General features: G+C 40.3%; 1 protein-coding gene across 2 annotated transcripts; it reads right to left on the bottom strand.

Annotated features, from left to right (window-relative positions):
* Positions 1 to 1,648: 1,648 nt before the first annotated feature.
* On the bottom strand, positions 1,649 to 19,511 carry PACC1 (proton activated chloride channel 1). 2 transcript variants are annotated; one of them, XM_082481448.1, is made up of 7 exons: positions 19,376 to 19,511; positions 17,552 to 17,761; positions 15,365 to 15,519; positions 13,769 to 13,911; positions 7,357 to 7,501; positions 4,112 to 4,216; positions 1,649 to 2,355 (listed from the first exon to the last, which is right to left on the bottom strand). In XM_082481448.1, the coding sequence occupies exons 1-7, from the start codon at positions 19,413 to 19,415 to the stop codon at positions 2,194 to 2,196; spliced, it is 960 nt and encodes a 319-aa protein (XP_082337574.1). In that variant the 5' UTR covers positions 19,416 to 19,511; the 3' UTR covers positions 1,649 to 2,193. The 2 variants fall into 2 exon arrangements, with proteins under 2 accessions (XP_082337574.1, XP_082337575.1); XM_082481449.1 differs by having other exon boundaries at positions 13,769 to 13,908.
* Positions 19,512 to 20,894: the final 1,383 nt, after the last annotated feature.

The following is a 20,894-nucleotide window of genomic DNA, read 5'->3' as shown; positions in this document are numbered from 1 at the left end:
TCAGCTGGCCTGCTTGAGGAACAACACTTCCTTATTAAACAAAAGATCTTGATAGCTGAGACATAGTCACTGAAGCTAACTACTCTGGGAATTTATTTTAATAAAGTACACTAAATACTGCAGAAAGGAGCACATCCTGTATTTAACCACACCTCCTACTTACCCCAAAGATAGGGCTAAGCTGCCTTCCATCTTACCTTCTCTGACCTAATTTGCAAAAACAGAACAAAAAATGCAGTAGGATCCATCAGTACCTGATCAAACTGTTGTTTCTAAGCATTTGCTGTAAAATCCAAGAAATAACTGCTGTAATATCATTTGTTAAAGGGTGTTTATTTGACAGTGAGGAGTTAAGAAAGCTCACTTGTCTCTGTCTTACCTGTAGAAGATGCCCTTGAGTGGGAAAGCAAAGGGCTGTAAGCTGAGCAGGCAAGTCAGTGGAATGCTCTCCTACCACATGGCTGTTATGCAGCAAGATCAACAGGGTTTTTCTTGGTGCAGATGGCCTAAATGTGGAGGTTTACATCATTTTTATTCTTCCTCCCTATCCCCTGCTCTCCCCCTCTCCCTGAGTTTCCCCACCACACCAGCACCTAAGGATGAAGTAGCTCTCAAACAGTGCTTCAACAGTGCCCTGTTTTGCCTTTGCTACTCCTCTCTCACCTCCTTCACTTACTGTGTATGATGCTAATCTACCTCACCTGGGGCAGGTACAATATTGGCCCTGCTGGGCCTGTTTAAGAGCCACCACTGTAAGATACTGAAGATAAAGCATTGGCTGACCACCACCTGTTCTTGCATCCAAAGGTTTTTTTTTTCCCCAGAAGAGTGTGACCAAGATAGCTCAGACTAAACCATTCAGATTATGAGCTGTTGGAAGTGCCAACACAGGACCTGGGGAAGACATAAGAGCAGTAATTGCAAGTGACTGACAGGCTGTAACTTCCTCCTGACAGAGGAGACCCTGTGTTTTGCTTTTCTTCCTACAGTAAATTGTTGCTGTGTTGTTAAGGCTGTGTTTGTGCAGTATCTTGATTTGCTCTGGAAATCAGCTGGAAGTAATAAATTTTGTTCCAAAACACTTCCTTAGAAGGAAAAAAAAAAAAAAGAGGGGGTAGTTTTGATACATTTACTACTATATTAATACCTCATTAGTACAGGACAGAAGAAGCAAAATATGACTTGGCATTCTCCTTGCCTTGCAACAAAGCCTTCAGAGCAAACACAAAGTGGTGCACTGCTGCCCTGTAGCCTCCACAACTCTGAGTTCAGCATGTAGACTAACAAGGGACTTATAAGGAAGAAAAAGACTACACCACCACAGCACAGTTAGTTAGCACGCATTCTCTATATAATAGAGAATGACATTTAAATGCCAGGCTGATGAAAGACTGTTTTTCAATTCCTTAGCAAAGACCAGGGGAAAGAGGGAAGAGCAACAGCCTGAGACTTAGACTTTGAAACCTACCATCAGCTCAGATGCCCAGGTATTGAGTTGTTGGAGTTTCCTGATCAGGAATAAATTTTTGGGTTTTATTTAATCTTCTTCCTGTAGTACCTCTGCCTGGACTACCGCCTGTAAAACTCCATCTGAAGCTGAGAGCAGGTAGTTTCAGAGAATATACACAATATCTTATTTGAAGTATTTTTTTAATATTCAAGTCAGTATACTTTAAATCAAAAATGACACATAATAGAATTCCAGTGTATTTTAACACATACTTTGGAAAGGGGAGGCCAGACTGTTTTGTTGAGTGCTTTACCTTCCACTAAACGCAGACAAGGAAGTAACTGCGTTACGGTAGCAGATGCAGGTCACAGCTCATGCCAAAGTTAAATGGTCTCCTGTTCAGAGAAGCATTCAAACACTGTCCATTTTTTTTTAGAACTTAACTGTTAGAGTGTTGACTTTCTGAACATTACCGATTCTCACCTCCCCCCTTGGTCCCACCATACATTGAGGTAAAAGCTTGTTAAGTTTGGAGTAGAAAAGCATGAGTTTGTTAGACCTGTCCTAGAGTTAGCTCTTTTCTAAAGGTCAAAGGCCAGTTCACTAGGCTGTTCCTCCAGCCATCATTTTTCTTGAAGAAAACATACCTGTTTTGCATCTTTAATTGCTGCATTGCTGATCAAAGTTAATTCCAGTTATTTTCTATCCCTTCTGCTATGAATAGTTAAAAGGCAGTCTTCGTCTCAGTTTATGTGGTTCATTACTTGACTCCTCCTCTTCAGATGTCTCTTTCGTATTTTGATCATCCACTTAACACTTAACTTAGCAAAGTCTGCTGCCTTAAACAGAGCCAAAAAGATACCACAAAGAAGAGCAATCATGTTCCAGGGATTTGCTGTGATTATCTGAAAGAGATTAAAAATGTTATTCCCCTCACCTGACTCAACATATATTATACCTGTTCAATAACAAACAATGCCATTTTTGAAAAAGTGTTTTGCAGTGCCTTCTCCATACATCTGCCTCACACCATGTTTTTTCTGACTCCTGCCATCAGGAAGAAAACACACTGTACCAGCTGCTAAATTCCTTTTAGATGATGAATTGTTTAAAAATGTAGAGAACAGTTAAATTGCAAATTTTATGATTAAGGATTAAACTTGGTATAGCATTTAGAGATTTACAAAAATAAGCGGTCACATTGAAGATCTTCCAGAAGACAAAGCGAAAAGAAGCCACTACTAGAAGGCTTTAACAAGACAGCATTGTAATGCTAAACCAGATTTCAACAGCAGCAACTGATTTTGCAAACCTACAGCAAGTATTTTATGGTTCTATTTCTAACGACATTTGGTTCAAGAGTAGTTAAGTTTGTTTATAGTTTGCAATTCTCCTCACACCTCTGGGCACAAGGATGACTTTGAGGATCTCCGATAAAGCAAGTAGAGCTAGGCTTAGACAGCAATAAAGTAGCACGCAGCTTTGGGACTCACCCTGGAGTCTGCAGCTCTGACAGTCAGCATGAGCACAGTGTTGCTAGTCACCACCAGAGCCAGAAGGTCTTAAACAGGCTTTCCGTATTTGTTAATCCTCCTAAAAGCAGCAGCGCTGGCTGCCAGTGCTTGTGAACTATGGCCTCTTCAGCAAGAGGAAACAAGCACCCCTAATCCACTGGATCAAGGGCAGCTTTCAGCGTGAAGGTATCGGAGGTGTGAACCCCATCTGGCTGAGAGGTGCTGGGAACAGGACTGGGCTCTCGAGGCCAGGAAGGAACCTGCACTGAGGAGAGTGCCCGGCCTCAGCACAGACAGGACAGCCAGAGTGCAAAGGACCAACTACCCAATCCTGCCCCGCACCGTCTGCATTCACACTCTGCCTTTGGACAGGAAAACAAGAACTCTGTGGGTTTTGATGGTGATGGACTTTGATTGCCAGACAGGGCCATTTTAAATGCAAAATTTTTAACAGATTATCTTTGCACACTTTGCCATTCTACGTCTTTCTGGGGAAGGCAAATGCATCTGACCTGCTCCCCTAGAACACTAGAAAAACAAGATCTAGCTCACATGCTTAAAGCGCATGTACCTGCATCGCACACCTGCATTTAAGCACTCCAGTAACTGACAGTGATCTTGGCTGGCACATCATACACCTCTAGCTGCAGCATATTGAGCTAAATTTTGAAGTGTTTTTTCTGCTTTTCAATGCAGTACCAAATTCTATTCAAATAAGAGATAAAAAATACACTAGCCTATTTTTATTATTATTATTCTAATTTAAGTCTAGGCTTCTTGCTTGACAATTAATAAAAGAAGTCATTAAATTGGTTTATCCAAGTACACTTATTTAAGCAAAAAGTTCAGACTTGACCTGAAGCTACACTTTGCTAGAGCACAAGGGGACAGATGCTTTTTCTTAGCTACGTGTACCTCTAGCTGCAAACAGAATGCTGAGTGTCACCAAGCCATGGTCTTGACCTGCACAGAATGTGCATTACTGGATATAAGGAAGAGCACAGACTGAAATTTCAGAAGTAACCTTACTCTTCCTCTGAATTTCTGCTTGGAGTGAAGTAGAGGCACGCACACATGTGCACACACACACAAACCATGAGCGTGTACAGTCAGACAACATTGCAAAAAGGACTAGCATGTTACTCACATCTTGAACAGTCTGTATAAAAGGATCTTTCCATTCGAATACCACAAAAAACAGCTGGTCACTTCTTGGTTTAGTTCTCTGGTCAATATAGTTAACCACACTAGTCTGGAGAGAAGGAAAAAAAAAGTGCAGGTTACTTTCTTCAGTGGTGTAATGAGTCTTCTGTACAACAGAAAAGGCTTGTAAGAAGGTGAAAGCAGCAAATTGTTTAGGGACTTCCAATTCAGCTTTCCCCTAGCTGGAACAAGAGGCTCCCAAAATATGGAAAGGGCAATTTCTCCATCTGCCTCACATTCATATTCTTTTCCTATTTCTCACTTCACACTGCAATACCATTTTTACACTGGTAGCCAGGGCCTTTATTTTATTACATAGTTTTTCTCTTTCAAGGGGGGAAATTTCATTTGCAAGATTCATTTGCTTGGAGTAATACAGCATTTGGAAAGTTCTTGTGAATGAATGCTAAATTACTTTTATTTACCAGAGAACTACACGATGGCGGCAGGAAGACTTTTTTTTTTTTTTAGAATGAACTAGAAGATGCCAGAAAGTGCAGAATCAAAATGGAAGGGAACGGAGTCTAGATGTTAACAATTAAACCCATACTTTCCAGTATTGCCCGTTAACTAGGTTACCATTTGAAACTAGCACTGACCAGCAGAGCGGTTTAGCACAGTTCCACAGAGCTGGGATAGGCAGGGTATAGTTTAAGATACCAGACTGATCTCACAGCCACATGAAACCACAGTCTTTAAGAACCACAATCAGGAGAGTATTAAGACACGAGGCCTCAGGAAAACCATTTATCTTGTCTTGTAACACACCCCACAGCCCAGAAGGGAACTACACAGAGTTTGTACACAGGCAGTAACAACACAGTTTGCACTAACCCCCCTGCCATTAGGAGACAATATAAACCGCTCAAGAGCCAGGCAGTTACCTAACAGGGCAGCACTCTGGAGTTACAGCTGAAACGGTAGAATGACTGCTCCCGTCTCCAACCCTCAAAGGAATATTTACATCATGGTGTGAGCACACAGGAGTACTGCTGCTCACCCTACATTAGTTTAATACTGTACTGGAAACAATGAATCCAGCAGCACCGTAACTTCATTTCAGGATTGCGACAGGAACTATAGATATGAAAACAGTGATTCAGCATACATTACATGAGGGATGACCTACTACAAAAACTTCCCATCTACCATGGCATAGTTTCTTTACAAATACTTCAAGATTTCTGTCGGCCTGCTCCACACACCTACACACCCTGCCCTGACCAGATTTTAGGCTGTGAACACATAGAAGTGGGAGCTGGAACACTATATGTGTCTCTATTCAAAGCATATGGGCACTTCACCACCTCATGTTTTCTGGTCAAACAGCTTTGCTGCAGACTTACCCTATATTTCTACAGCTCATTTAATTATTGTAGTGTACCATCACCCAAACTACACTCATTCAAGAAAGCTTCACACCAGGAAACAAACAGTACACAAAGCTAGAGGAAGGCAATGGGAAAGAAAGAAAAGACAAAGTAATGACTACTGGGCTAGTTAGCAGACTGACTGTGCTATTTTACCTAATTATTTGTATCCATCTTTCTGGTATGCCATCTCCCAGTTTTAGATTTGAAAGGCTAATGGACTTCCTTATGCAATTTGAGCGGATGTACCGTCAAACAAAGCAAGTGCAATTTACATCTGAGCTATTTTAACTTCTACTGTATTATTAATGGGGATTGGAAACCTGTAATTCACATTTGTACTGACTCCTATTTCCTAGTTTGTTTGTTTTTTACAAAAAAACACCCCACAAAACTAAAAAACACCCCGCACAGTATTCACCTGCCTGGATGATCAGAGAGTCCCTAACTACTGGACTAAATGGATGTTTATGGTCACAAAGAGCTCAGCTTTTTCTGAGTTTGAGTCGGCCTTTTGTTTCCACTTTGTGACACGTTGGACTTGGGCACACGAAGAAGGACTTCCAAAAATCCTACACTAGGTAAGTACCAAATGGCAAGCAATACAGAGCTGTATGTGCTGAAGGACAGACAGACAACTGCTCTTCGTGCTTACAGAGCAGCAGCTGACTGATGCATCCTTTCCTCTCCAAACTAAGGCATTAGTTTGGGACTTGCATGACTTTGGGGTTTGCCTCCTGTCCTCCTCCAGTGGGAGCAGGAGGGTACCCACCTCACAGTCACAGCTCTGCTCTTCCCTTAAGGCTGTCACACAAGGCCCTATCTGTGAGAACTAAAGATAGGAGAACTGAAGATTCTGCTTCATTTTAATATCTACAAAGTACTCTTTCCAGGCATACCATAGACTAAGAGACAGTGTTGTCTCTGAAACACATACTGTCTGAAAAGGACTGCTCTTAAAATTGTAATTTCTCATCACCAATGAGACTCTTTCTGCCGAACCAACACTGGGAGCAAGATAACAAACTCAAAACACAATTATTCTCCTGTCCATTAGTATGAACAGAACAGGAACAAAAGTCAAACTAATTTCATCTCTAGCCAAGTCTGCATCTTCCACCTGCATATTTTCTAGTTTTAAATGATGCAAGAAGTTAAGTTACTCCTTGTTTCTAAGGATACTCAACAGATAAAAATCTCAAACCCAAACAAAAAGTAGACATAAGAATGCTACAAAGGATACAAGGCTTATGTTTACCTTTTCATCCTAACATCAGCCCTTGTAGTAACCTAAACAATACCTCTTTCCGATACTAGCTATTATTTAGACAATTCCTTTGGCAGTTGTTCCCCACCTTGAACTCAAGGTAGCTGTGTTAGTATTTCTATGTTGGTCTCTTTGGACCCTTACCTCAAACTACAGCTGTCACTTACAACACATTCAAGGCCTGGATTTTCTGGCCTCCCCATTGGATGTTTTCCTGAGATGTGTCACTAGGCCATACAAAGAGCTGCGCACATCAAGACATTTATGCTTTTACAGAAGCTCCCCATGTTAAGAAAGAATACCAGTAACTGTACAGCCAAAACTGCTCAGCAGCAAGTAGCATAATGGATACAGTGAAACAAAAAACAAGCTCCTGATGTCTCAATTAAACAATCAATCAACAAACCCACCCACCCTTCTTCCAGCTCATATTGCTATTTGCCCCGAGAACTGGTTATGTTGGCCAATTACCATTAAAACCATGGAAGTAACTAGGTCTTAATAAACTAAGAGGTCCTAAAAAATTCTTCCTAGGTTGTTTTTTTTTTTTACCTCTTGTTTGAATTCAACAGTCTCACTACCATCTTCTTCTTTTGTTTTCACCAAGGACATCTTGACCCAAGTTCGAAAGCCTCCGGAAAACTTCCAGCTGGAGTATGAACTTTCACAGTCCTTCATGAATTCTGCTTTTTCTGGACTAAAGGAAAATGACCATTACATTACTGACCAAATTCAGAGCAGTATGTGAGCGCTGTAGGCAGGAGAATGTCAGACCTACAGGCACTTCAAAATGTGTTCACAATTGCTTTTATGTTTCAACTACTAAAAGTCAGCTTACCTAAAACATTGTTAGTAGTGACATTTTGATTAATGGTAGCACTTGCACTTGTGTTCTTAACCACAGAGGACTTACCTGGTGCGCTACCACCCTAGAGTTCTGCCTGCCTCTAGGGATTGTTCTGCCTTACAGGGGAGCTTCATTCTGCTCATCTGTCACCTCTGGAAAAGGAACAAAGCCAGGATCCCAGGAAACAGAGTGCCACAAGGCTCAGAAGCAAGAGATGGAAGGAACAGCCTAGAGGCAGGGCAAGCTGCTTCACCCCATTTCTGGGATGCAAATAAACTGGTTGCAATGCAGGCATCCTTAAAATACTTCGAAATTTACATTCAGCATATTTCTATTATTTTTGGAACACTATACCTTTGATGTAAGGCTCCCATCTGCAATAACATGGCTGTTTTCCCATTATACAATCCCAGATATTTGTAGCCCCAGAACGGGATTACTTTATGGCTTCTTTTTTTTTTTTTAATTACTGTGACCTTAACCCATTTTAAGGCTTCCAATACCCCTCACACTGCAAGTGCTAAAGAGGCAGCTCTAAGGCATCTGATCTCCATCCTTTCTCTACCAACTGCACAGGACACAGTGAATTAACCACGCTATTTACTTGGAGCTCCTCAGTAATTGTGATTTTAGCCACTTTAATATCATCTCTATGAAATAAGCCTGGCCCTGCAGCTGCTTTTTCAACAAGGTTTCATTTGAAATGAAGGGGTAAACCACGGTGATGAGTCAGAATCATTAAAGCACAGACTGCTGACTTTTACTAAAGATAGATTTCAGCTTGTAGAGATGTCAGGGTACACTGGTCCTTGAGACAAGGGAAAGAGAAAGGGTTTTTCACTCGGATTAAATCCATCTTCCTAAGTGAAGGGAAAAAGTATACTTTTCTCATATGGCAGAGGGAGCGCGCAGCTAGGTCTGTTGGGAGATTAAGGTATTTTGGTCTTTCAGGAGAAAGATGCAAAAAAGTAAAGAAGAAAAGCAGAGCTGAAGAAGCAAGCTGGTGTCCTGGAGAAGACCAATCAGGAAGATTTGTCCTGTACCAGCACTGACTGGATTTGCACTTTTCCTGTCCTTTTCCTTAGTTTTCAGAATCAGGGCTCCTTTTCTACTAACAAACCAAGATGTCTTGTCTACAAGGCAGCAAGAGCATGGGCTGATAAAAAGAACGTCATACTGATGGCTACTCTGTGCCTGCTCAGGCTCAACAGATGAATACACACATGTTCGTAGGAAGGCAAAACCTAGCAAAGCCATCACCCTCAAGTCAGGGCATCAGGTGATGGGCTCAAACACAGAACTCCATTGTGCATACAAACAGAGAGGAGAAGCGTTTCTGTAAAGAAAAGCTAATACACTTTGCTACCCATCAAGACAGATGATATTCCAAGTATTTTATCTTAGGAATATCTTTATGGATTTGTAACATTAGCTGCTTGTTTAGTGTTCCCAACAGGACAGCAGTGCACCTCTCTAACCCCCACAAGGAAGATATGAGCAAAGCATAAGAACAAAGCCCACCACCTGACTGCTCCTCACCATACAAACCAATGATATAGGGAGACCTAATCTGACAATGATTTCTTCCCCCTTTGGTATGCTGATGGGACAGTATGGAAGAGCATGGTGCTTTGCCACTCAGTGGAACGTACATAATTAGCACTCTGCCAGCCAGTCATATGCCTAATGCACGATTAAACACAGCATGCCAGAAAAGTTTTCCAAACCAACATGGAAAATTGAGGCAGGAAGCTATGACACAGAGCTGAATGTTACAGCCACAACTTAGATGGTAAGCAGAGAGTAGTAGTATACTTTGCCTTCAACAGTAATTGTAGGCTTGAAAAAGAAAGATTAATAGTATCTTAGGAGAAGCTGTGGGGAAGTGATCTGAGAAGGCATCTCCTTGCTTGTGCCCATAACCCAGACCACTGCCACAGAGTCAGGGGGAAAAGGGGGGGAGTAGAGTAGAGGCACAAGCTTTGCACAAGTGATAGCAGAGGGCAAATAACACAGCTTAAAAACCACACGCAACTAAGTGAACACAAGACAGGCAAGGGATTTTAATCTGAAGAATGATTCTCTAGACAGTTTCTTTAAATTCCCTCTTCACCCCAATGACAGACAACCTGCAAAGGCTGCACACCTTTTTTGTTTGTTGTTCAGCAAGTTCTTGACCTTTAACACTCTCCTTTATCTAAACTGCAAGATTCCTGGAATATTCTGCATCAGGCTCTCCCAAGATATTGGTGGTACCTCAAGACCATGCAAAAAATTCCTACGTCGCAGCAAAGAAAGAGAAGTGCAAAAGGCCACTGTCTCACTCAGGTGAACTACAAAGCCCTGCTCTCCCCTCAGCCAATGTTTTCAGGTAACTATCGACAGTTACCATTTATTGCCCCAGCACATACTGAGATGACAAGAAATTACATTTGTTGCAACCGTGGGAGTTGCTAAGCGAATTCTGGACTGGACTCTAGTGCTGCAGTGGATCCTTCTAACACCAAACTCTATGGACCAACCTTCAAGAGCCAGAGGCAGATTAGGATGTTCCAACAGCAGATTCCAACGCAACGTCAAGACCCAAAACCACAGATAGATCAAACCAAATTCCTGTTTATTGCTTTTGCTTTTCCCTAGACTAGGAAACTCTCAGACAGCCATGGGATCAAATAAATGGTGAGATGGCATGGAACCGAAAGTCTCTACCCTTCGATGTTATAATTGACTTATCTGGACACAACAGTCCATACCCGAGATGTGAACAGGGAGCTCTGTTTAGACCTGTAAATAATTTCTGACCTATTCAGACTGGTATTCATCATTTCACATGACTGTAAGTTATTTTACATGCTACGCTAACAATAGTTTTGTCAGTAATACAGTCAGAGATTTTTCTTCTTAAGCCCATGTATTATACTAATGATGGTTCAGGAGAGGAACTTGTATTTTTAGCTGCACTTTTTTGGTAATTTGCAAGGGTTTCATTATTTCCTTCCTTCCAATTAATACGGTACAGACAGCAGCTGCCACTGTCTAAAAAAAAAAAAAAAAAAGAAAGAAAGAAAGAAGTGGCAGTATCCCTCCAACTCACAGGCCAACAATAGCACACAGTTCAGCAGTATTCTGTGAAGGCCAGAACAAAACTAGCAAGCAGTGCCAGTTTCACATAGTCTGTCGATCCAATTTTAACACAAGAGCTGCAGAGAATAAAACCCTTGACAGAAACAACTGGACCTTACTTGAGTCCTCACCACTTGCTATGCCTCAAAAAACCCTTAAAGACACAAGCCTCTAGGTGCCATTTTCATTACTGCTTATGGCTGATGCTTGCAGCAGCCTTCACTGATATGATTATTGCTATTTAAAGCAAAAGTGAGCTGCGCATAATACTGTCTACACAGAAACTGTGGTGTAGATACAGCAGAACTCTTCTCACCAATTTCAAGGGGTTTTGGGTTGTGATTTAAAATGATGGAATAACCTACACACATATTTTATAGCAGTCTGCCTGCCCAGCCCAACCTAAGCTGCTTGCCATGGCAAAAAAATGTAAGGGTAATTATGATATGTCATGAGTTTTAGCATAGATCTCAGCATTTTTTATAACACTTTACACGAACTGCTGGGCACAGTGCTAATATGCTCTCATAACCAGTAAGTGAGACACTTTGTGAAGAAAAGTAGTTAACAGTAGCCAGTAACTGAAGTTTCTAGAGGCTGTATGGAAGGATAAAATTTGCGTTGTTAATACAGAACAGTTTCTATGGATATCTTAGCCCAGACTTCCCACCAACTAAATTTAGCATCTGCTGATGAGTTGGAAATCATTTCTATTTTCTCTTTTGCTGGAAGTTGGACAGAACGAGTACATTCCACATATGCATGTGGTTTTACGTGCACTTCATAGTCAGGAGAAAACGTAAACTTTCAAAACACCCTGAGCCTGTCCAGTTCATGCCTCAGGACACCAGAACAGCAATACACAATACTAAGCAAGACAAGCCACAAAATTTGTACCAAGCTCTGGAGGATGTTATAAAAGAGACACTACTGGCCTCTTGTGCACAACTGTTTCTCTCGCTGTATTTTACCTAGACACGTAGATCATTTGCCACTAAGTTTAAAGGCCTACATACCTTTGCCAATTTTACCGTTATCTGGGTTAGTTAAAAACCAGTTTTCACTCACGTTCCTACTACCTGCTGCAAACGGGCACAAAGGATGCATCCCCAAACAGACACCACCATTTCCTACTTTTTCACTTCGCTCCAAACATACCCCAGGCTCAACCTTCACTCTCTCAGCTTCAGTTCTGGTGCCTTCCAACACTGAGACAAGGCACCTTCTCTAGGTACAAAGTGACACTTCCTCATCTCTTCGTAGCTCAATTCTGCTATCTAACCAATTTGACCTGCCAATTCTGGAGGCAGGAGGTTGCGATCCAGATTTCTCCCAGGCAGCTTACAGATGCTTCTTACTGATTCACCTACACTGGCACAAACACACCCTTGAAGCTAGGACCTTTGCAATACTGCTTATTGCTGGCTTGCACATCTAACCTACCTTTGCACAACATGTAGCACGAGTGTTTGGGACTGCATCATGCAGACTTGCAGCTTGCTTGCAGAAATACTGCCAACTTAAATAGGACATAAATGTTTTAACTTGGGGAAAAAACAGCTCTTTAAAATGGCTTATCTGTAAATTGATACAATGAGCACAGAAATGTGGCTTCCAAGACTTGAGTATGCATAGAACAAGTTCTGTCTTGGTATTTTGGCTCATCCTGCAAAGAGGCAGAAACCAGATGCAACACAACTGTGCCTCCTGCTCTGTTTCACAGGGGGTAGTCTCAGTGTTTGTGTCTTGAAGTACAAAACAGCTATGTACCTTGCTGGAATCGGTCCCACTATACGTACTGCTAACTGCAGCACAAACCACGAAAACCAAGAAAAAACAACACAAAAAGAAAAAGTAGCACCTTCTAAATCACTACTCTTAACTGGCAGTTTCTCACCCTAAAATATCAATGCCTAAAATATCTGGAACATTAGCATTTTATGAGGTGTTCTAGTACAGTTACAGAAAGTACTTAACGACTTAAGATCTCTCCTTCACTGAAGTAGAAATGCTTTGTAAAAAGCAAATTGAGATAATTAGTCCTTCGCCACCCAGACACTGTGACTGAACATTTTCAGTTTTTGCTCCATCTGAAAAGCACCAGTATGATCATGTGCAAGCCTCCAAGAACGCTCCAAGAAATCGGTTATTTGTCTTCCCCTCCTTCACCTTGTTTTGTTCTGCATATGGCCTTTATCACATGGCATCTGCCTACTACCAAATTAAGGCTTTCTATTAGGTCTCACTGTGACTAATATCTCTTGCCTAGGTTTTAATCTGCATTACAGAGAAAACTGAACCTGAATTTAAATTAAGGCAAAAATTAAACAGGTAAGTATGGAATTTATTCTCACAACGTGGGAAAAATGGGGGGGCTTTCAAGAAAGTTCAAGACAGGATTAATTCCACTCCTGTTAAAATTAGAAGGTTGATCAGTCAATCCAATGGCACAAATGTAAAAACTAATACAAAACAACTTTGAAAACCCCATCTATGAAATGACATCATTCTGTAGAATCTGGCAGTAATACAAAGAAATACAGTTAATCTTCCCACAAAATCACAACAAAGCAATCTAGGGATCTCGTCTTTACAGTAATTGCTTAAAAAAAAAAAAAGGTACAGAAACAGTTGTGTTCTCAGTGTACCTCCTGCGCACACTGCCCAGGACAGCACGCTTCCTGATCACCCACAGCAGCAGACAGCAGCAAGCCAGCAAACTTAAAACTTTTAGTTTAGTGCAGCAACAAATGGCTGAAGCATAGCTGAAGGGCAGTTTGTGTCACCGAAAAAGTCCTCAGTTCTTTTTGTAAAAAGCAAGACTAGTAACCCAAGACATGAAAGAGCATCAACATAACCCAATAACCCAAACATTAAAAAAATAAAAATAATGAGAAGATAAAAGCCTGTCTGATTTTTACTAAAAGAAGCTCTGCTTTCACTAGTATTGTTGTAGCAAGTTCAACGCAGTTACAGGCTCATCCCTTTACATACCTGTTGATGAACTCTTGGAAAGAAGAAAACAGAAGGTAGTCAATGGCACTAAAATCTTGGTCCGTTTCATTTAAATGAAACTGCAAAAACACAAGTTCCTTTTTCTTCACATCACGAGGGCCTTGAACAACCAAAGCATACTTCTGTAAGCAAACAGAAAGATGGTGAGAATAGCAAAGGAATCCTCGTTTCCTGTTCATGAATTTTCTATAGAGTATTAGTGACAGATTGCAATCTAATACACACTGAGATTTTCTTGGCCTCTACTAAGAATAGTATCTAACAAGAATGCCAAATGAATCCATCCTTTTAGTTTGAAAATGAAGTCTTAACATCAAGATTTAGTGTTTTTCTAAGAAATCTGCTTTAGTTCTACTGTAGCCCTTTGGGTTCATGTGGAATTACCAGCCAAGGCCCTGCAACCTGCATTCTGCAGAAGGACAATCAAAACTGTTTTGAGCATTAAAGTCTAGGAACTTTCAGCTCTTGACATGAAATAAGTTAATTTGGAGTCTGATGTAGAGAACATCAGGTTTGTCCTTGAGAAAGAGGAAGTTTTACAGCCCCCGGCGCCTCAAGTAAGCTGCTGAAAGGGGAAAAAAAAAACCAAACCAACAAAAAATGCTTGCTGGCAGAATACAACTTAAAGTAGTGCACGCATTCTATCATCAGGGCTCTACGTGGTTCAGAGGTCTCTGCTTCATTGTCTCTCCATTCAACTGCAGGACTAGAGCCTATTGGATCAGCAAGCTTCTAAACGCATCTACCACGCAGCATAAAATGCAGATTCTTAGTTTGTTAAAACACGCAAAAAGAGCATGTTAGTGGCAGAAATTAAATTAGACTTGCACCTAGAATATTACTTTCAAATATACTAAGGAGCTGCTTCCCAGAAATAAATGGTAACTAGACAAAAGGCAAAACATGAAGTGGAAAAAAGTTGATCAGATACCTAGACTGCTTGTTTATTCATGTTTAGTTTCCTTAAAAACAATCTCAGCACTTTAGATACAAATGACCATATTTAATACTTTATATTTTTGAATGCCTGTTTATACAGAAGCTAGATTCCCAGTATTTTTAAGGGCAATTTAAGACAGACTATCACTCAATGTACCCAACTTATTGGCTCACAGCATTGCAGTGTAAGGAAACACTTGGTGCGCAGTTAAGATTTTTCCAAGTGTGACAAAAATAGTATGTAATTCCCAGCAAACACACAAAAAGAGATAAGCTATCCTGCTTTAATGGAATAAGTGCTACTGCTTTCAATCAAAGCTAGATTTACTATATCAAGGAGTATGCTTGCCAGTTCATTTAGGAAAGGAATGAAGCGAGAGTTTCATTGTGAAAAATAACTTATTTCACCCCATTCAAGTTTTCATGCTGCACACACCCACATGACAGCTGATCATCCATAACACATATACACACTGACTGGGGTCTTTTACATTTCTGAAAACAAAAGCACAGATGGCTTGAAAAAAACTAGAAGCAAGGATTTTTTCAGCACTAAGTAAATATTTTTACTTTCAAATACTATTACGAGCAGAACCCCCCCACTGAATAAGCTTTGTTCTATTATATTATTATTACCATAGTTTGATTAGTAAAAGGATCTGTATAGTTGATTCTCTGAGTGGTGCATTCAATGTCTCCTGGCTGACCTGGATTTATCAGAGGCAGAATGTGATCGTAGTAATGATGCTTGCAGCTAAGCAGCTGAGCCTTGCCTGGGTAAAAGGCAATGCCTGTTTTGGGAGAAAAAACATTGAAGAGAGCTGATTTCCTTCCCAAGTACATAGATTTTCATTCTGGGATTTAATTCTAGAGGATACTGAGCTATCCTCAAGAACCAGCAAAACAATCAAATTAAACCACATGCTTCAGCATTTTTCTGGAGCAGGACAACAGTGCCAGCTGCATCAGGACAGAACCCCTGCGATGCACTGAAAAAAATTAGGGTTCATGTTGTTACAACAATTCAGGGTTCACAGAAGTTTTCCTAGTCTTCCCACAAGCCAGCAGCTAATATACGAGTCCCTCTGGCCCCAAATGAAATGGATGTGTAAATTAAGTTAGGAGACTATTGAAGTCAAATGGGACATGTTTTCAGGTATTATAATTTAACATGTCAAATTTTAATTGGAAATAATGTTAGTACTCTACATGACGGATCAAAGATCACTGACTGATCTAATAAAAGTGAAAACATGCTCTTCAGAACAACTACCATCTTCTATTCACTAAATACAATGTCACAATAAAAATCAAAGCCATCAAAAAAGTTATCATCCCTAACTGTTACTGTCCCTTAATACTACACTAGGTAGGCAGACTACTACTTCACCTGCATGGAAATTCATATATACCACAAATCTATGGTTTCAGACCAACAGCATACATTAAAAAAACCTTCAGTCACCTCAGCTGTAGAAAGATAGAAAAATAAAAGGCCCAAAAATCCTGTTACGCCACATACGCCACATTTAGTATTGGAAGCAAGCTTGCTTGAAGATAAGCCAGACCAAGTACCAGAAAAAGTATGATCTGAGTCATTAGATATGGTTAACTCACACAACTAAGATGACCTGTCCACCAAAATGCGAGACATCAAAGCAGTCAGCATATATCAGTCTAAAAATGCTTTATCCCTTTCTTCAGTGCTCCACGCTTGCAACTTGCCATCTCATCACTTTAATACAGCAATGAAGTAAAGGGCTACATTAGTTTAGGTTCTTTGATCTGGCAGGGATCCCTGACAATACTTGTGGATTTTTATGTATGTTTCTCTGCTTCTTTAAATGACATTTTCTTACTATTGCAGTATGAAAAGTTCACGGGGGATGGGGGGGAAAGAGGGGAAGCCTGCTCTTACAGTCAGATCCCTACAGTCCAAATGCAAGCACCTACTTACAGAGCTGAGTCTAACTGACCATACAGAAAAACAAGGAGAGGAATATGGTAACAACTTGAAACACACACCTTTCAGCCACAATTACTGGAGTGGTTACTTGTAAAATGTGGTAACACTTCAAACAAAAGTGTTATTTTTAAATTGGAAACTGACATATGACTATTTGAGTTGCATTTCCTACCGCAGCTCTATTTATGAATGGTTACTGGATAATTTAAAAAATAATAACGATAGAACTCACTATTCAAAAATGCTTCTGTGGTGTAATCCCTCCTGCAAACTGCAACAGTTTTCTGATGCCACACTGCATTTTTATGCCAACATTGTTCCCTGCAGTCATATCACATTTTCATTGCCTACTGATGTAATACCAAGTTGTAAACAATGCAGAACAGAAGCAGAAAGTGGCATCGTGGTTATTTTGTGGTTGGTTTGAGAAACTCATCTTCTTTACTGTCAACAGCATCTCACTGTCCAGTGCAGCACTGAGGTCCTGATACACATGCTATGTGCTACCCTGTTTGAATGCCACAGTTTTGGGAATATTTCCATAAGGAATTATATTCTTTCCCTATAAGAGGACTCATTCTAGAGTCTGCAAACACTTCTTATCTACCAGATTTTGTATGATGCTCCGCAGCTACTGTCATTCATGTTATTGGCATGAAACCCCCCCAAATTTGTCCTACAATATTAACATTTCCATGCAAAGTTAACACAGTATAGATTAGGAAGGAGGAAGCGAAAGACCTGCTTCAAAGCATTATATGCACTCTGGGCCCTGGAAAATCAACACTAAAAAAGAAAAATAACCCATGATAAATGTGAACAACAATTTAACCCATTTTTTTTGTTACCAGCCTTACCAGGTGCATCGTACAAGGATACTTCCTTGTAAGAGACAGACATCACTGGGTGCTTGAGCTTCTCCCTGAAGTCACTGATGGTTTGGTAGACAAGGAACACAGCTACAGCCATGAGCAGCAGATAAATAAACAGGAGAATTACTGAAAAAACATTCTTTAGGCAGGTCTTGCTGAAACGCAAAGAAGGAGCAGTGGTACCCAGTTCACTATCTGGAACCAAACAGAATATGGATTAGGACTTTAAAATACAGACATTTGGGCTGAATTTATGTAGTGTTAATTTAAAGATTAATCACTTGAGAGGATAGTAAGCCTCAAACTCAGCTTGATTTAAAAAAAATACAACTATTGCTGGTTTTGACGATCAGTCAGACAGATGCTTCCTTCTCAAGCATGAGGCATAATCATCCAAAGATTGTGCCTCTTTTTCACATGTTGAATTTGGCACTCTGCTTAAGGACACAGCAGGCAGGAAACAAGGTTTGTTTTCAAGAAGAACAACTCAGAAACAAAGTTCAAAGTTCAGAATAAAAAAGGCTGCTGATGGTCAATCTTTCCTCCTGGAAAAAACAACTCCTTTCCCGCCTCCCAGTCTGAAGTGATTCTTATACACTCAGCATATCCATCAGCAGAGAGATTTAATATTCTAATACTCTTAGGCAGCTATCTGCATTGCATCTCCAGCATGGTAGAAGTTACTAGGTATTTGTTACCCTCTCATTTTTGGACTCTAGTTTGTAACTCCTTGTGCATACTACATAAAGTTTCACAAAATGATTCTTCCAAATACAACTAGAAAAAGACCGACCCAATTCTCTCACAGTCTTGTTGCCTTCAAAGCTTATTCTCTGAAGATCTTCACACTAGTCTCACTTGTACACAGACACTGCTTTCCCCATACTCCTTGCATTTGCCATTTCTTTTGGCAATACTTGTAAGGAAAAAGTTCATGTTTTGATCGTGAGCGATACACAGCTGAACATGCAAAAGGAGTATTAAACCCCAACATATGAAAAGAGGTAAGTATGCATATTTTACACTGACTTTTCTGTGCTGTGTGATCTAACCAGTCAGGCCCTCTCAGGCCATACCACACTCTGCCCTTCAGCTATACTTAGCATGGTTTGGTGTTTGTTCCTTACCACAGCAAACACTAACCTTTTAGTAAATCCTATTGAACACATAACCTCTTGCAAAAGCCCATGGTCACACACGTGTTCCCAAGTTCATTGTCAGGAGATGGCAGCCAAGGAAATCAGTACATTAATATGCATAACATTGCACTATTGAAACAAGTATGTCTTAAACAGCTGCAAAGCATTTAGGGGATACTCATTTCAGGTTGGCCTACGTTAATGCCTACATCTGAGCTGCAATACGCCCATTTAACACTGCCCCACACCCTCCAAAAGAAGGTCTGAACACTAACTAAAATCTGGTTAAAAGTACATCTGTTGAATATTGCACCTTATTCATGTAAATCCTGCACAAACTTTGCTTGCCATCCACTGCCATCGCAGACATTGCAACTCAGGTAAAATAAAACATAAAGGAAGATGACATACTATGCTATCTCAGGACCAGATGTGCTGAATCTTCTTTGATTGAGCACAGTTCATGACAAAGAAATGTTTTCATCTCAATCCCTGGAGAAACTTCTTGGCTTTCCATCAGCACTTATTCCCTCAAATAAGTAAATGAGTAACTTAATGTTTTGTTTGCTTTCAGAAGTGCAATAAAAAAAAACACAAACAACCAAACCCACACACAGCAGCAGCTTATCAGGCACTTAAAAATGGTAATTTCTGGGCCAATAGTTCTCACCTGGTAAAATAACAGAGCTGGCATCTTCATGAACTTCCATCTCTCCTCCTCTCTCATCTGTTGGGTTTTCAGATACTCGCTCCACATCTTCACTCAGCTGTGTAGTTAAAACAGTGGTTCAATTTCCAAACATGCTCTCAACTTGCAATTGCTGGAATTTCTATGGTACAAATAAAAGAGGCTCCAACTAACCAAACAAACAAAAACATCCCCCCAGTCCAAGAGCACCCAACATCTGTTCCATTTATTCACAAGACAGAAGCCACATTTATGTAGACCTACAGCTAAAAATTAAGTGATTTGCATACTCCAAAAAGAGAAAGATGGCACATTAAATTTAACCTAATTCTACCCTGTTGCTTCAACAATAACATCACCTTTTCTTTCAAGATCAAAGTAAGTGTTTCCCTGGCAGCTTCAGCTCACTTTAAACCCCCAATTAGAGCAATGCCCTCTGAAATACACAGAAGCTCCGTTCTGTCACTTAAGAACGTATTTTTAGGCATAAACAAACCACAGCACATACCAGCAAACAGAGTATTAGCACTTCTTAATAAAGAGGTGCATAAAGAGCAAGTTGCATTTTGACAGGTATTAGGGCAAGCAATTCAAATGCAGTCTCAGTAACATAGGTAGGTGGGTCATTACAAGACAACAGTCAGACATCCCTACATTTCTGGTACTTATTTTGAGCTCACTGTACATATTATTATATATTAATGGTTATGCAACTAACTAGTCTTCCAGTGTTTCTAAAACAGCAACAGAGACCAGATGTTTTCTTGTTTTGCTATTCAGAGCTTTGGGCCCAAACTGCCAAGACACTTCCATCAAAGTCAGAAGCTTGTCACATCAGATAGGTATCACATGAGATCGTGAAGCATTAGACTTTAATTATATATATATATATATATAATATCTCCTGTATGTTTTCCAAATTTCTTTCAGGGCAGGGACTGACACACAAATTACAGCAAGGCAAACTGGGGCATAAGCTTGCAGCACAATCTGTGTCGCACAGTAACAATCCAAGCTAAACACTCAGTATCACCTACCTGATTAGGTAAGGAAGACTAGCTTTGTTCCTATTGCAAGGAAAATGGGGGCACAGTTAATGCAGCAGCCATACCAAATGCTATTGAACTTTACACCCTCAACTTACTCAACAGTAACGTGCACGTGTCCATAAGGAAGTGCTTTCATTTCATCCAACTTTAATTCAGTATTGAAATCATCATTATACCATTAACAGATCCTCATTTGCACTTATTAGGAAAGACTCCACTCATTTTACATCTTCAAAGTCTGACGTAAAGTCTCCATCACCTCCTGCTGTATTTCCGTATTCACTTCCACCATGTAAAGCAAGTTGAAAGCAGTTACCCAGTTATTTTTAAATGCTTTGCATATAAATAAAGCATAATTTCCCATGGTGTGAGGCACGAAGTGAACAGGTAACTAATAGGCTAAACTCAGCTCATTTGCAGGAGACTTACCGGGGTCCAACCAAAGATACTTT

Source organism: Vanellus vanellus, assembly GCF_965231255.1.
Source record: "Vanellus vanellus genome assembly, chromosome: 3".
Lineage (NCBI taxonomy): Eukaryota > Metazoa > Chordata > Aves > Charadriiformes > Charadriidae > Vanellus > Vanellus vanellus.
Note: the sequence above shows the minus strand (reverse complement) of the source record. Positions and strands in the feature narration are given on the sequence as shown.

What these genes read in the sequence shown, in the direction of transcription:
- PACC1 (XM_082481448.1), bottom strand. Translation starts at nt 19,415, where the DNA reads ATGGAAGTTCATGAAGATGCCAGCTCTGTTATTTTACCAG. An exon ending in ATCCTTGTACGATGCACCTG is followed by an intron (nt 15,520 to 17,551) that starts GTAAGGCTGGTA and finishes CTCCCAAAACAG; the next exon opens with GCATTGCCTTTTACCCAGGC. An exon ending in TTATACAGACTGTTCAAGAT is followed by an intron (nt 2,356 to 4,111) that starts GTGAGTAACATG and finishes AATCTCTTTCAG; the next exon opens with ATAATCACAGCAAATCCCTG.